This window comes from Vanessa cardui, chromosome 12, assembly GCF_905220365.1.
Source record: "Vanessa cardui chromosome 12, ilVanCard2.1, whole genome shotgun sequence".
Classification (NCBI taxonomy): domain Eukaryota; kingdom Metazoa; phylum Arthropoda; class Insecta; order Lepidoptera; family Nymphalidae; genus Vanessa; species Vanessa cardui.
Window position 1 is genome coordinate 2,854,198 of NC_061134.1, and position 13,787 is coordinate 2,867,984.

Sequence of the window (13,787 nt, forward strand, 5' to 3'; positions counted from 1 at the left end):
ACCTACATATATATCCTTATTACTTTTGAATACATATAGGTGTATATAATACATTGGTAAAAAGGCGTATTATTCGATACAAGATTTTGTAGATGATAAAAAAGCGTGGAATTAATACCTGTTGACTTCCAGGCAGGATATATTAATTTAAATAATTGTATTAACTAACATGCCTGTATTTTTTTAAATGTTGAACAAGAGTAACTACTGAGTTTCTTGCCGGTTCTTCTCGGTAGAATCCGAACCGGTGGTAGTTTTACTTAATTGTTAAATGACTATTCAAAAGTGCTTATAAAAGCCCACTTGAATAAAGTTTCTTTTGATATAAATTGAAAGGAAATTAATTGTATTAGAATAAAGAAACTTGTACTTATTACCCTTTCTCTAAGGAATAAATAATTTAAAAAGTCTTAGCTCATTGACAAAATTAAAAATGAAAGAAAATATTGATACTCCAAGTTATTTATTAAGATCCAGCTCATTCACCAGGCCACACGATACCCTCAATCCAATCAACGAAACTGGAAACTCTGGTGTAGACGCCGGGCAGGTTTGGTCGAGCGCACCCAATCCCAAATGACGTCACACCAATCACGAAGTGCATTGACCCTTCCCTAGATGCACTAAGAGGTATTTTCATTTGAAGAGGTCCGCCCGAGTCACCCTGTGATAAAAACTCATTGTATTCCACTATACTGTAACAATAAACTTGCCTATATAGGTAGCTTTAGTTCAAAGCTGAGCCCTGATTTCAAAACCTTTTGCTAACTAAAAATGTCAAATACCTCATTTGTTCTAAGAGCTTGTAAAATAAAAGAAACGTAGATATTGCAATAATTTGTAAATTTTAGATAATTGTATAGAATTTGTGAATAGTCAAATCAAATCCATTATGTAATAAATTATTAGAATATGTCGTTTGCATGATTAAATTCAAGTTTTATTTTACGCGCTTTTCCTATTTTGTTTTGTTTAAAGTAAATCCTTTAATTACTATTTTGAGAACACAATATTTAAAGAAATAATATATGTTAAAATAGGATACAGCATCAAATTGTTACAATTAATAAAACTTAGTAAAGGCCGGCTTAGATTTATTAAATATCAAATGTAATGTATTCTATAAAAATTAATTCAGACCTATCTGATTGTCCTATAAGGATCAGAGTGTTGGGCCACAAAAGAGATGAATGAAAGACAACAGCATGGAGCGGATGAGAATGTTAAGTGGAATGTGTGGTATTACACGAATGGATAGAGTAATGAATAAAAGAAAATCTGAAAGTGACACTGATAACCGAGAAGTGATAAGGAGAAATGAGGCCCATGTGAGAAAGATCTTGAGAATAGATCTGGATGGATATAGAGGAAGAGGACGACTAAAGTAAAGATTGATCGTTGTGTGAAGGACGATGTGGCTGGAAACAATGTTATTTGTGAGATAACGTCAAATGTGATGTCGGACAGAAAAGTATGGGGAAAACGGGATAAGTATTGGGATGAGGGCAGGAGGATGACGAGAAGTTAGCTAGTTCGAATCAAAAAACGAAGTAAACTCTTTTATATCCACCTGACACGCGTCGACACCGCCTTCTATTTTCCCAGCACATATCTGGTGGTCCTGGATACCACACCAATGTCTGCTGCACGACGCCATCAGCAATGTGTCGCACTGCTCTGAATCTATGATGTCAACTACTGCTGCCTGTAATTCTGGAGGTGTTCTTCTGGTGGCTGCAATTTTTATTTCCAAGAATACATCAATTGAAATGCTTAAAATTACCCAACGTTTCTGTTAAATTTGAACATAAACGTAACACAATATGATGATAACAAAACGTAAAGCTAATATTTCTTGACTTTCAAGCAGGTATACAAATGTTAGGGTCACCCGCTTCGTGGGAAGCCAGTCGTCAAGCTGGTCTGATTTGACAACCCATTCATATGAAACTCTAACGAGTTTACCGTATGAGATATTCCGTGACCTCAGTCTGTCACAGTCCGATAGTGTTCCTTACAACACATCAACCCTTTCACCACGAGGTTCGGCGTTGAGGCTCTCGAGCCAACTCGACTCCCTTTTGTCGTCCTGGCGGTGTCACTTGACGTGGCGAACGCCTTCAACAGTCTCCCTTTCGAGACGATACGGGAGGCACTCCGATACCACGGGGTGCCGACCTATCTGAGGAGGCTGCTGGAGGCGTACCTCCAGGACAGGGAGGTCCTCTGGGTGGGGGTCGACGGGAGGTTGGTCCGGCGTCGGGTGGTCTGCGGCGTTCCACAGGGGTCGGTACTCGGCCCAATCCTGTGGAACGTCGGTTTCGACTGGCTCCTACGAGCTTCCGTCTTTCCAGGGATGGGGGTGTTGTGCTACGCCGATGACACCCTCGTCACGGCGACTGGGCGGGACTTTCGGGAGGCGGCTCGCCTCGCCGAGGTCGGAACGGCTCTCACCGTGGACCGTCCGGGGGACGGTGATTAAGGTGCAGGCCCAGATGAAGTATCTGGGCCTCATCCTGGACGGTCGATGGAGCTTCGGGCAGCATTTTGTGCATCTCGGCCCGAGGCTCATCAACGCCGCCGCCGCTCTCAGCCGCCTCCTTCCGAATGTAGGTGGGCCGGGATCGCTATGCCGGCGTCTGTACGCCGGTGTAGTGAGGTTGATGGCGCTGTACGGTGCCCCGATCTGGGTCGACGCCCTTACCGCTGACAATCGGGCCCTGTTGCGGAAGCCGCAGAGGGTCATAGCGGTGAGAGGCATCAGAGGGTACCGTACGGTGTCGTGGACTGCGGCGACACTTCTCGCGGGTGATCCGCCCTCGGAGCTCCAGGCGGAGGTGCTCGCGGAGGTGTACCGGTTCCGGGTCGAGGCGAGGAACCGCGGCGACCGTCCAGGGTCGGCGGAGATCGGGCGGATCAGGGCTCTAGCCCAGCAGGCCCTGATCGCCCGATGGCAGGAGGACCTGGGGTCACCCACGGCGGGCCTGGCGACTGTCGCTGGGTCGCGAGGAAGAAGGGCACGCTCACCTTCAGGATGACGCAGGTGCTTACCAGGCACGGATGCTTCGGTAAGTTCCTGCACGGATAGCGCGGCGGGAGGCGTCACCCTCATGCCACGAGTGTGGTGCGCCAGTCGACACGGCGCACCACACCCTGAGTGAGTGTGCCTCGTGGGGGCCCCAGAGGCACTCCTTGGCGGCGTCTATGGGCGGAGACCTCTCGCTGTCGCACATCATCAACGAAATGCTCGGCAGCGAGACGTGTTGGTTGGAGATGCGCTCCTTCTGCGAAAACGTGATGTCGCAGAAGGAAGCCGCGGAGCGGGAGCGGGAAGAGGACGCCGCTGCAGACCGGCTCCGCCGTAGACGTATCTCCCCCCGCCTCAATAGGCGCCGCAGGGACCAGGGGGGTCTCAGTACCCTGGGAACCCCCTCTAGGTATTGGAGGCCCGCATAGGAGGGCCGACCGTCAGGGCGTCACGGTAGCATGCGTAAGCGATCCCGTGGCGCCCGCCGAAAGACGGAGAGGGTACCGCTGGTTTTTAGTGGGTAAACCCGGTGGACCTGGGCGCACTCGGCGTCCAAAAACCGGGGAGTCCCACACACCCCCCCACTTTCCATCACGTGGGGGAAGCGCGTAAAGCGTTTTTCCAGAGAGAAAAAAAAAAAGGTATACAAATGTTCATAAAGAGTTAAGAGTTTTACATTTCTATAAATAGTGCTTGTAAAATTTATCTTTATTTCGATTTCGTAATAAATACCTGTTTCAACAACTCCCCATCCAGTTAAAGTAGCTGATGTTCCGAGAGTGTCGGTATTAAAAGTGTTCCAGAGGCAGGCTGGCTGCACATTCATTGTGAATTCAACAGGTGCAGCCAGTTCCATTAACGCTATATCATAATATTTCTTCGGGGCAGCATACTGCGGGTGTACTATGATTCGTGAAATCTTTGCATCTATTGGTTTATTGAAATAAACGGGCTGTAATAAAACAAACACATTATGTTTATCATAACATAGTATAAAACAAATTAGCTTACCACTGTCTGTTGCTATGTATGCTTACATATTTAAATTTACAAAACAGATTTTAATGCGGTGCTTTTTAATAGATAGAGTGATACGAGAGTAAGGTTTTTTCTATTATAATACATGTATAATATAATAAAAAATTACTGATAATTTTGGAAGCTTCTATGTGATGTCGTAAGTAAATGAATTCTGTAGTTTATCTGATGCTAATATCACCATTACCCGTGCGAAGGCAAGGTGGGTCACTAGTACAGTTATATAGACAGTTAAAATATAATAACATAATATAATTTCTTATTTTGATGTTAATCAAACTTGTAATGGATGGTAAGATTTAAAATTTAAAAACTAAATCTTAAATGTATTATTATGACTGAAAAATATCAGTCTTTTCGTTTGGTTCTAGAATACCAAAAAGATATAGATAAAATTATATATAGATAGATATTATGAATAGATATACAGATAGATAAATTTTCAAAAGAAATAATCCAAAAAAAAAATACGTAGTTGCGCCAACATCATCACAATAAAGGAAACAATGATTAATACTCATTGATATAATGCTGATAAAATTATCAAAAAAAAACTAATGCTTAATAAAAAGTGAAAGTCCAAAACAAAATAATTAACACGGATAATAAAGCAAAGGGAAACACAATTTTCAACCTTAGTAAATAATTACGATAATAGAAATCGAAAGAAAAAAGCGATACGAGTCCCTTGATTGACATAGAATATATTCTCAAAGAATTCTCGAATATTTTTTGCTAGATATATTGTAGTTTTCTTGGCTGTCACCGATTCCAATAATCAACGAACCATCAAAATTGATTGGCGTGATTTTATAATACAAATATATAACTTATATTATAGTTTTCATATGGATGCCATCATCAGAACTGGACCAAAATTAAAATGGGACCACATAGGCACTAGCTTTCAACCAAAATTAAGATCTAAATCGGTTCGCCCAGTGAAAAGTTATGAGGTAATAAACATTAAAAAAATACAGACGAATTGATAACCTCCTCCTTTTTGAAGTCAAGCGCCATATATTGTTAGGGGTATTATTTATTACGTTGGAGTTTCACAGCCATATTGAAAGTTGGGCGTAATATTGCCATGGAAAACAAACTCACTATATCGATTATATTTTTGTCGCCAAGTCTAATAATCTCCGGTACTGGACTCGCTAAGTTCGGATCACGCGGTGATTTTGTACAATGAGCAGCAGTCAGGGTGAACTTAGAGCTGATAAGCGTGCACCCGCACTTGAATATCCACGTACCGTGTACGACCCTCCACCCGACTGCTCCCTAAAAATTAATAAACAATAAATAAATATGTGACAACATTAAATACATTACTCTGATCCCAATGTAAGCAGCTAAAGCACTTGTGTTACGGAAAATCAGAAGTAACGACGGCACCGCAAACACCCAGAGCCAACATAGACAACAAATGATAATCTACTACATTGACTCGGCCGGGTATCGAACCCGGGACCTCGGAGTGATGTACGCATGAAAACCGGTGTACACACCACTCGAACACGGAGGTCATATAAACTAATGCATTATTACTTTGAGCTTATGAGAAAATTTTAACAACAGGACCATCTTTTCTCTTAGTTACAGTACAACAACAACAACAACAGCCTGTAAATTCCCACTGCTGGGCTAAAGGCCTCCTGTCCCTTTGAGGAGAAGGTTTGGAACATATTCCACCACGCTGTTCCAATGCGGGTTGGTGGAATACACACAGCGATGCTTGCCTGGGTTTGAACCCGCAATCATCGGTTAAGATGCACGCTTTCCAACCACTGGGCCATCTCGACTTACAGTAAACGAAATAATAAAACGTCGGCCATACTCACCATATGTGGGAATTCCCCGGGTGTTGTATCCCTACCGCCAATTGCAAAGTGCGGTTTGCTTGCGAGTTTACTTAGCCATATCTGAAAACCTTTACGAAAAAAATAACATTTAAAACGTCACATTTATCAATTTAATAATAATAATTAACAAGTTGCAGGTATTATAGGTCCTAAGTAACACCAGATTGTTATGAAATATTTCAGCTCAATTGAGTGGATTTTCTTAACAATGGGCTTTGTAGATTAATTAAGAAATTATTAAATAATTAGATGATTATAAAAACATTTACATTCTTTATTTGAAAGTTCCAATCGATTATTCAATAATAATTAGATCTAAATTATTTTTGAATTGCATTAATATTTATTTGATATTCAATAAGAGGTTACTTTGACTTTTCTGTTCAATATTGTGAATCGCGTGATTAGTAGTGAGGCTCATATAAGTGATGGAAGCTCCTTTTAGAAGACTCTTTTCCCGACTAGGGAGGTGTTTACATTTAAGGTACGATATAACTTTGTGATAAAGCATTATTGTTATTGCTTGTTACATTATTGATAAGATCAAAATTAATATTGAGATAATTATAGTAGTTTGAATGTAAATATTAAATAATATAATATTACGATTTCTACAGATCCTATAATGGTTAAATAAATATACAAACATATATAAGTGTAATTACGGAGTTTCTTGTCGGTTCTTCTCTGTAGAATCTACATTCTGAACCGGTTCGCTTAAAATAGTTGTTGAATGAAGATTCAGAAAAGCCTATAGTACGACACAACTTCGATCTAGCATCGGCAAAATTCGTAAAACTGATCACATCCGAATTGAGTACGTTATCCCAGATTATCAATATTTATTTCTCATGCGAATATGATCTTTGCGCAGACGTAATAACTTGTAATATCATATGACTAAATATATTCGTCAATTTGACACGTCGATTTACATGCTCTTTCTTTCTCTGCGAGAATCTATAGCGACGAATAGCGTCGCAATGGCGCATTAGGGAGCTATTTCTATTGGTTGTGTAAATCGGCAGTAATTGGTTTTATTTTCATTCCATTGCATTTTCCGATGCTACATTTAATTTGTGTCGTACTACAATTGCATAACGTATATTCTGATTTTTAAACATATTTTGCTACTCATATTATCTTTATAAAGTTATAAAGAAATATAAGTTATTTTTTTAATATCCTGACATTATACAAAACCATAATAAAAAAATATCTAACAAACTCATACATACTAAAAAGGAATCCAGAAAAGAAAGCTACTCACATTCATTACTCTTTTTGTTCTTGTTTTCTCTGTTCGTTCGTTCCCATATATATTCAAAACATTCTGGAAAGAAAATCTCTGTGTTAATTCGATTTATTTATTTATTGCTTTAGAAATACCATCGGCATATTCACAAATCATATTTAGGAAAAACAACAAAGAAAACTTGTACAGTGTGATACACCATTACAGGTATTTACATTTTACATTTTACAACTTACATGTAACAAAGGTAACTAAACACTACACTCAAACATTTAATAAAATCTGTGAGAATAAATTTTAACATAAAATATATATATATATATAGGATAACAAACAATCTTTGATAACAAAAAGGATATTATAATTATTTGACTTACCAATAACACTAATATTTTTAAATATTAAATATTAATTACTAACTAAAACAGTATTTAAATTTTTCTTAAAACTATCACTACTTAGTTCGTATATGTCGATGACATGGTAGCCAAGTTCATTGTAGGATCTCATACAACGAATTAATGGAGAAAATTTTCCAACATTTGTGCGATATCTAGGAATGGCGAAGGTGCTTTTAATTGGATATCGAGGAATAGTTTTCGGAACATATAAATTTATTTGAGAAAGTAGCCTTGGTGAGTCTATGGAGATGTGAATGAGCTTGTGTTAAAACATTAAATCGTTCAGGGACCGAGGATTTTGTCATCAACTTCCTTTTTATCAGCGCAATGTGACAAGCTTCATTGTAAAATCATGTATTGTCATGTATTCTTTAAATGTTAAAAAAGAGGAACTAGTGAGTTTCTTGCCGGTTCTTCTCGCTAGAATCTGCTTTCCGAACCAGTGGTAGCTTCACTTAATTTTAAAATGACGATTCAAAACTGCTTGTAAAATCAATATAAAAAAGCCTACTTGAATAAAGTTTATTTTGATTTGATTTTGATTTGATTTGAGTGGACACTTGTATGTCTTCGTAGTTATTTAAAATAATTATTGTGTATAGCACCTTAATATCTTTGATAAGATCTATCTCATTAGTCATCTATATGTCGCAGTCATCTGGTTGAATCTGCTGTTTGATTGTATGACCAGCATTCATTGAATGAGGACATTTAAATGAATTAGAGAGACTAAAGACTTAGTGTAATAATTTATTTTATATTTAATATTACCGTCTTAATTATGTGATTTTAATAATTAAAGGATGACATTACTAGCTTCACTTATCCTGCGGCCCGGTTTCTTGAAATTTGGTTTAGGTGGGTCATAATTACATGGATCGTCTGTTGAAGGGGCTGGAGTCGAGGTCACGAATGGAGGTAACAGATCGAGATCATAATTTGCCTGAAAAGAAATATACATTTGAATTTTGAGAACTTTGCTAGAATTATATTATTAATAATTGAAAAAAATAAGGCGGTTTTCTCATCATGCTGCAATGTAAAATGCATTGGAACTCATTCCAAGATATATGAATCAATAGTGTAAAATATACTTACGACAGTTTCATTGAATTTTCTGCCAAGCCAAAGCCAACGTTCTTGCTGCAATAAGAATTTATGAAATTAATTACTTGATCTATATATACTACACATTTACTTTTTTTATGATATAGGTTGACGGACGAACGTATAGGCCACCTTATGGTAAGTGGTCCCATCACCCATAGACAATGAAGCTGTAAGAAATATTAACTATTCCTTAGATCGTCAATGTGCCATGAACCTTGGGAACTATGATGTTATGTCCCTTGTGCCTGTAGTTACACTGGCTCACTCACCCTTCAAACCGAAACACAACAACTGAGTACTGTTATTTGGCGGTAGAATAACTGATGAATGGGTGGTACCTACCCAGACGGGCTTGCACAAAGCCCTACCACCAAGTAAACTGTTTTCTGTTTATAGGCACTATTATAGCTAAGTTAAATGATAATAGCATTGATTAATCGGTCAGAGCGATATAATTCTGTGACGTCAAAGCAATCTTCCGATGTTCTACACGCCTCTAAATTTGTTTATTTGATAATAATTTCTTCTACATACCCTTTTGTTTCTCGTCGATGTTAAGGGCGTGCTGCCACCACATCCTGTAAAGTAGATAAAGAAAAATTACCAAAAGTTTACACAAGTATATTACGACACAACTTATATGTAACATAGGCAAATTAAATAAATTTGTACAACCTATAGAAATAGCTTCCCATCGCGCCATTCGACGCTATTCGTCGATAGATTCTCGCGTCAGTTCAATGAGAAAGCAAGTGCATGTAAGTCGACGTATCAAATTGACGAATATGGTCATATTAAATTACAAGTTATAACGTTTGTGTAAAGATCATATTCACATAAGAAATAAATATTGATAGTTTGGGATAGCGTACTTAATTATGTGATCAGTTTTACAAATTTTGCCGATGCTACATATAAGTTGTGTCGTACTATAACTAACTTACTATATTTGGTAGTAGAATATAGTATCTTTTTTCTTTTTTATATATTTCTGCATAATATGTAATCTCGTTAACTAAATGTAGTATTTTTAGTAGAGATTTTAATATATTACTGGTGTCTATATGGGTTTGAACAAAAAAATAAACAAATGCTTTCTATTTCACAAGCAAACTCTAAGAGAGTAATTTGTGAATTCGGAAAAAAAATGTCAAAGAATGCGTGTGAGGGTTCCCGTATACCAGGGTTCGAGCTACTATTACAGGTCATCTAATCAAATACAAAACCCTTGGATATCGATAAGGTCGTTGTCCTGTATGACCATATTTTGAATTATTTTGAATTGTTTTCTCGAAGTTATTTTTCTTGAAATAACTTCGAGAAAACAATTCGTTTTGAATATCGACGAAGTTCATGTCGAAACTCTGGAAGTGACATAAAAAGTGGGTACAGACTTAGAGCAATTGTGTTGTTTTATATACAAAGACTAGCTGTGCCCGCGACCTTGTACGCGTTTAAATTTAACAAAAAAAAAATTTTTGCAGCCTAAGTTATTCCTTAATATATCAGCTATCTACCAGTGAAAGTTCCGTCAAAATCGGTCAGCCGTTCCAGAGATTAACAGTTACAAACAAACAGATAGACAGATAAAATTAAAAAAAAATGTTTTATTGGTATACGTACTGTGTTTACACACATATGCATTCAGTAAAAGCATTTCAAATAATCAATTCTTAAATATTAATAATTACGTTGTGCATATACTTTTAATAGTGATCATAAATATAAATCGTTTTTATTATTGAATGTTTTCACAATAATGTAGCTTATGTTGTTTACTATTAATGTAGGTATATTGTATTGAGATTCACATCCGCAAAAACGAGTTTATAAACTACGTAATAATAAAAAAGGCAAATTGCCTTCATCTTAATAACGTAGTCGTGATTATAAGATTACAAAGTTTATGGCTAATCGGCTAATGACCTTTGGTTCTTAGAAGGTAGAGAAGAAAAAATAACTGTTAAGTTTCACAGATATTCTTAACCATGCAGGATTAGACGAATGGATACAATTCGAATAAAACCAATACTTATGACATTTCTTATATGATAATAGTTCGACATTTTAAATTTTTTTTTTTTATTATTTGTAATTATAAAAGTAAATCATAATCAATTTAAATATGTATCGTAACATATATATTTGAAGAGTGATGACATGACAATGACATCTGGCACTGGCCTACAAGTCATGTGCTAATTATCAAGTTAAACTGAATATCTTATTATATTTTTTCTCTTGGTGGTAGGGCTTTGTGCAAGCCCGTCTAGGTAGGTACCACCCACTCATCAGTTATTCTACCGCCAAATAACAGTACTCAGTATTGTTGTGTTCCAATTTGAAGGGTGAGTGAGCCAGTGTAACTACAGGAACAAAAGACATAACATCTTATTTCCCAAGGTTGGTGGCACATTGACGATGTAAGGAATAGTTAATGTTACTTACAACTTCATTGTCTATGGGTTGTGGTGACTGCTTACCATCAGGTGGCCCAAATGCTCGTTCGCCAAGCTATACCATAAAATAAATATTTTAAAAGAAATATAATAATTAATTCTAATTATTATATTTTAGTTATGAGACCAGCTCAGCTGGAATAGAGATTTCGGTCGTATCCATTCATTCGTTCATTTGATTTGTATTCAACTGCTGATTCATGTCAGCAGCTTTTTTGAGTCGTTTGTTGTAAATGTAGCAAATACCCATTAAGGTACATTCCCTTTTTAATGTCATTCAGTAATTAATTTCATCGTTACGTCATTTGGCTTTTATTTTAATAAAATTGACTCAGCTCGGGTACACGTGTTAAGGAAAATGTCATGAAACAAGGAAAAGGCCTTGATGAAGCTCTTAAAGTTGTCACGAGCGTTTATAATCATATTTTTCATCAATAAATTCGAAATTTGAATTTTTAAAGTCTTATGAATTCCATCTTGCGTCCAAAACTTTTAGTTTTCAATTAAAAAGAGTTGTCTTTTTATTATTTTAATTATTTTTCAAATGAAAAAAAATTGTCATCGTCATCATTCACTTGTACTCATCCCAATGGTTTAGAATCAGTGTGTGAAACTGCATGAACAGAGCCCATGGGGTAATTTACGTACGTCTCTCTAACTTTACGAAAGTCGTATTCTGGTGGATTTTCGTGTCTAGCGCTTGAAAAAATTGTCGCGACCTTAATTGAAATTATTATTTTTCGATAATTTTAAAAAACCACTTTTTGGATTATAAGTGTAAATCTCTATCAATTTTCGTGGCAATTGGTGCAAAAACGGCGGAGAACGAGCCAGGACAGACAGATATGACGAAACTATAAGGAAACATCTAATTTCATAATTTAATGTGAAAGATTTTGACTAATTTATTCATTTAAAAATAAAAAACGAGAAGAGAGTTCAAATCTAGGCAATCACCACTATATATATGTGCTTAATTTGTGTTTATAATTCATATCGTGCTCGACGGTGAAGGAAAACATCGTGAGGAAACCTGCATGTGTTCATCGAAATTCTGTCACATGTGCCTTCCACGAACAGCGTGGTGGAATATGTTTCAAACTCTCACTTAATGAAAGAGGCTTTAGCCCAGCAGTGGGATATTTAAAGGCTGTTTACTTTACTACTACTATATTGTTGTAATATTTATATTTGTATATTGTACCGCAAAACAAAAATACTTAGTATTGTTGTGTTCCGGTTTGAAGGGAGTAAGCCAGTGTAACTATAGGTGCTAGGGACATAGCTATAGCTAGCATCTTAGCTCATCATAGATCCAGTAGGATAAGAAATAACCTTGCTGAATAAAATAATTAAATGTTTTAGATAGAATTAACACAACGATAACCTTTTCACATATGATCTCTATATATAGAGAAAGATTATAATCTATCAGAATTTACAGTTTAACAATAAACAAAATAAATAAATTACAGTGCTTGTAATTGCCGTTCTTTTAATCACAAATTACGTTTTAATATAAATATTTTATTATGAAATGAATAGGCGATCAAGCAGTACTGAATATAAATATATCGGGGAACTTACCCAGATTGGCTCGTACAAAATACTAATTTAATAAAAACACAGCCCGCGAGTGACTGTCAACAACAACAACAGCCTGTAAATTCCTACTGCTGGGCTAAAGGCCTCCTCTCCCTTTGAGGAGTAGGTTTCGAACATATTCCACCACGCTGTTCCAATGCGGGTTGGTGGAATACACATGTGGCAGAATTTCTATGAAATTTGTTACTCACAATGTTTTCCTTCACCACTGAGCACGAGATGAATTATAAAGACAAATTAAGGACATGAATCAGCGGTGCTTGCCTGGCTTTGAACCCGCAATCTTCGGTTAAGATGCACGCATTCTAACCACTGGGCCACGTGTCAATTGCTTTGAAAACAACAGACGACAATAAAACTCTTCTTACGCCGATCAAGGAATCTTAGTTAGATCCCATATGTCCATTAAAGATGTAAGGACTTCGAGATATTTCTGTTTATATATGATTTCAATGGTTGGCGATTGAGGGCATCAACCTTCCAAATTTAAATTTGAAAAAAAATGTTTGTATGGCAAAACTTTTCATGCCATACAAACATGCACATGTTCCCCAACGAGTTAGAATTACACATAACCAACTCAATTCATTGTACTTAGTATTAGTACATCTTAGTAATATTAATAAATAAGAAGGAACGCTTAAGTTTTCTGATTATTATAATAATAATGATTGTTATATGTAAAGAAGTCAAATAACCTACCTATTAAAACACTAATAGTTATTATCCACAGTTTCATTTTAACAATATCAAATATTTAAATTATTAATAAAACAATATCACAATACATTATTAACTTTAACACAGTTATATTCACTTCTTCAAAAATAAACTTAAGCTAACTTCGTATAATGGGACGCGGCTGTGTTACGAGTGATACTAACAAAACAAATGCCAGTGTTTTGTATTTATTTCGCTTCACAGGTCGCTCTCACATTGGACGTTTATTTAAACGCGCGTTTCTGTAAAAGTAAAAAACTAAACATACTACTGACGGCTTAAGATTGAATATACATACTTAAAATG

The 13,787-nt window shown here is 36.7% G+C and overlaps 1 protein-coding gene across 1 annotated transcript; it reads right to left on the minus strand.

Moving 5' to 3' along the window:
* Positions 1 to 449: 449 nt before the first annotated feature.
* On the minus strand, positions 450 to 13,665 carry LOC124534425 (tryptase-2-like). Its single transcript, XM_047110300.1, has 10 exons — positions 13,464 to 13,665; positions 9,232 to 9,275; positions 8,686 to 8,730; positions 8,401 to 8,530; positions 7,202 to 7,264; positions 5,911 to 5,999; positions 5,174 to 5,350; positions 3,761 to 3,980; positions 1,571 to 1,734; positions 450 to 664 (listed from the first exon to the last, which is right to left on the minus strand). Exons 1-10 carry the CDS (start codon positions 13,498 to 13,500, stop codon positions 479 to 481), a joined length of 1,155 nt encoding a protein of 384 aa, XP_046966256.1. The 5' UTR covers positions 13,501 to 13,665; the 3' UTR covers positions 450 to 478.
* Between the last annotated feature and the right edge of the window lie 122 nt (positions 13,666 to 13,787).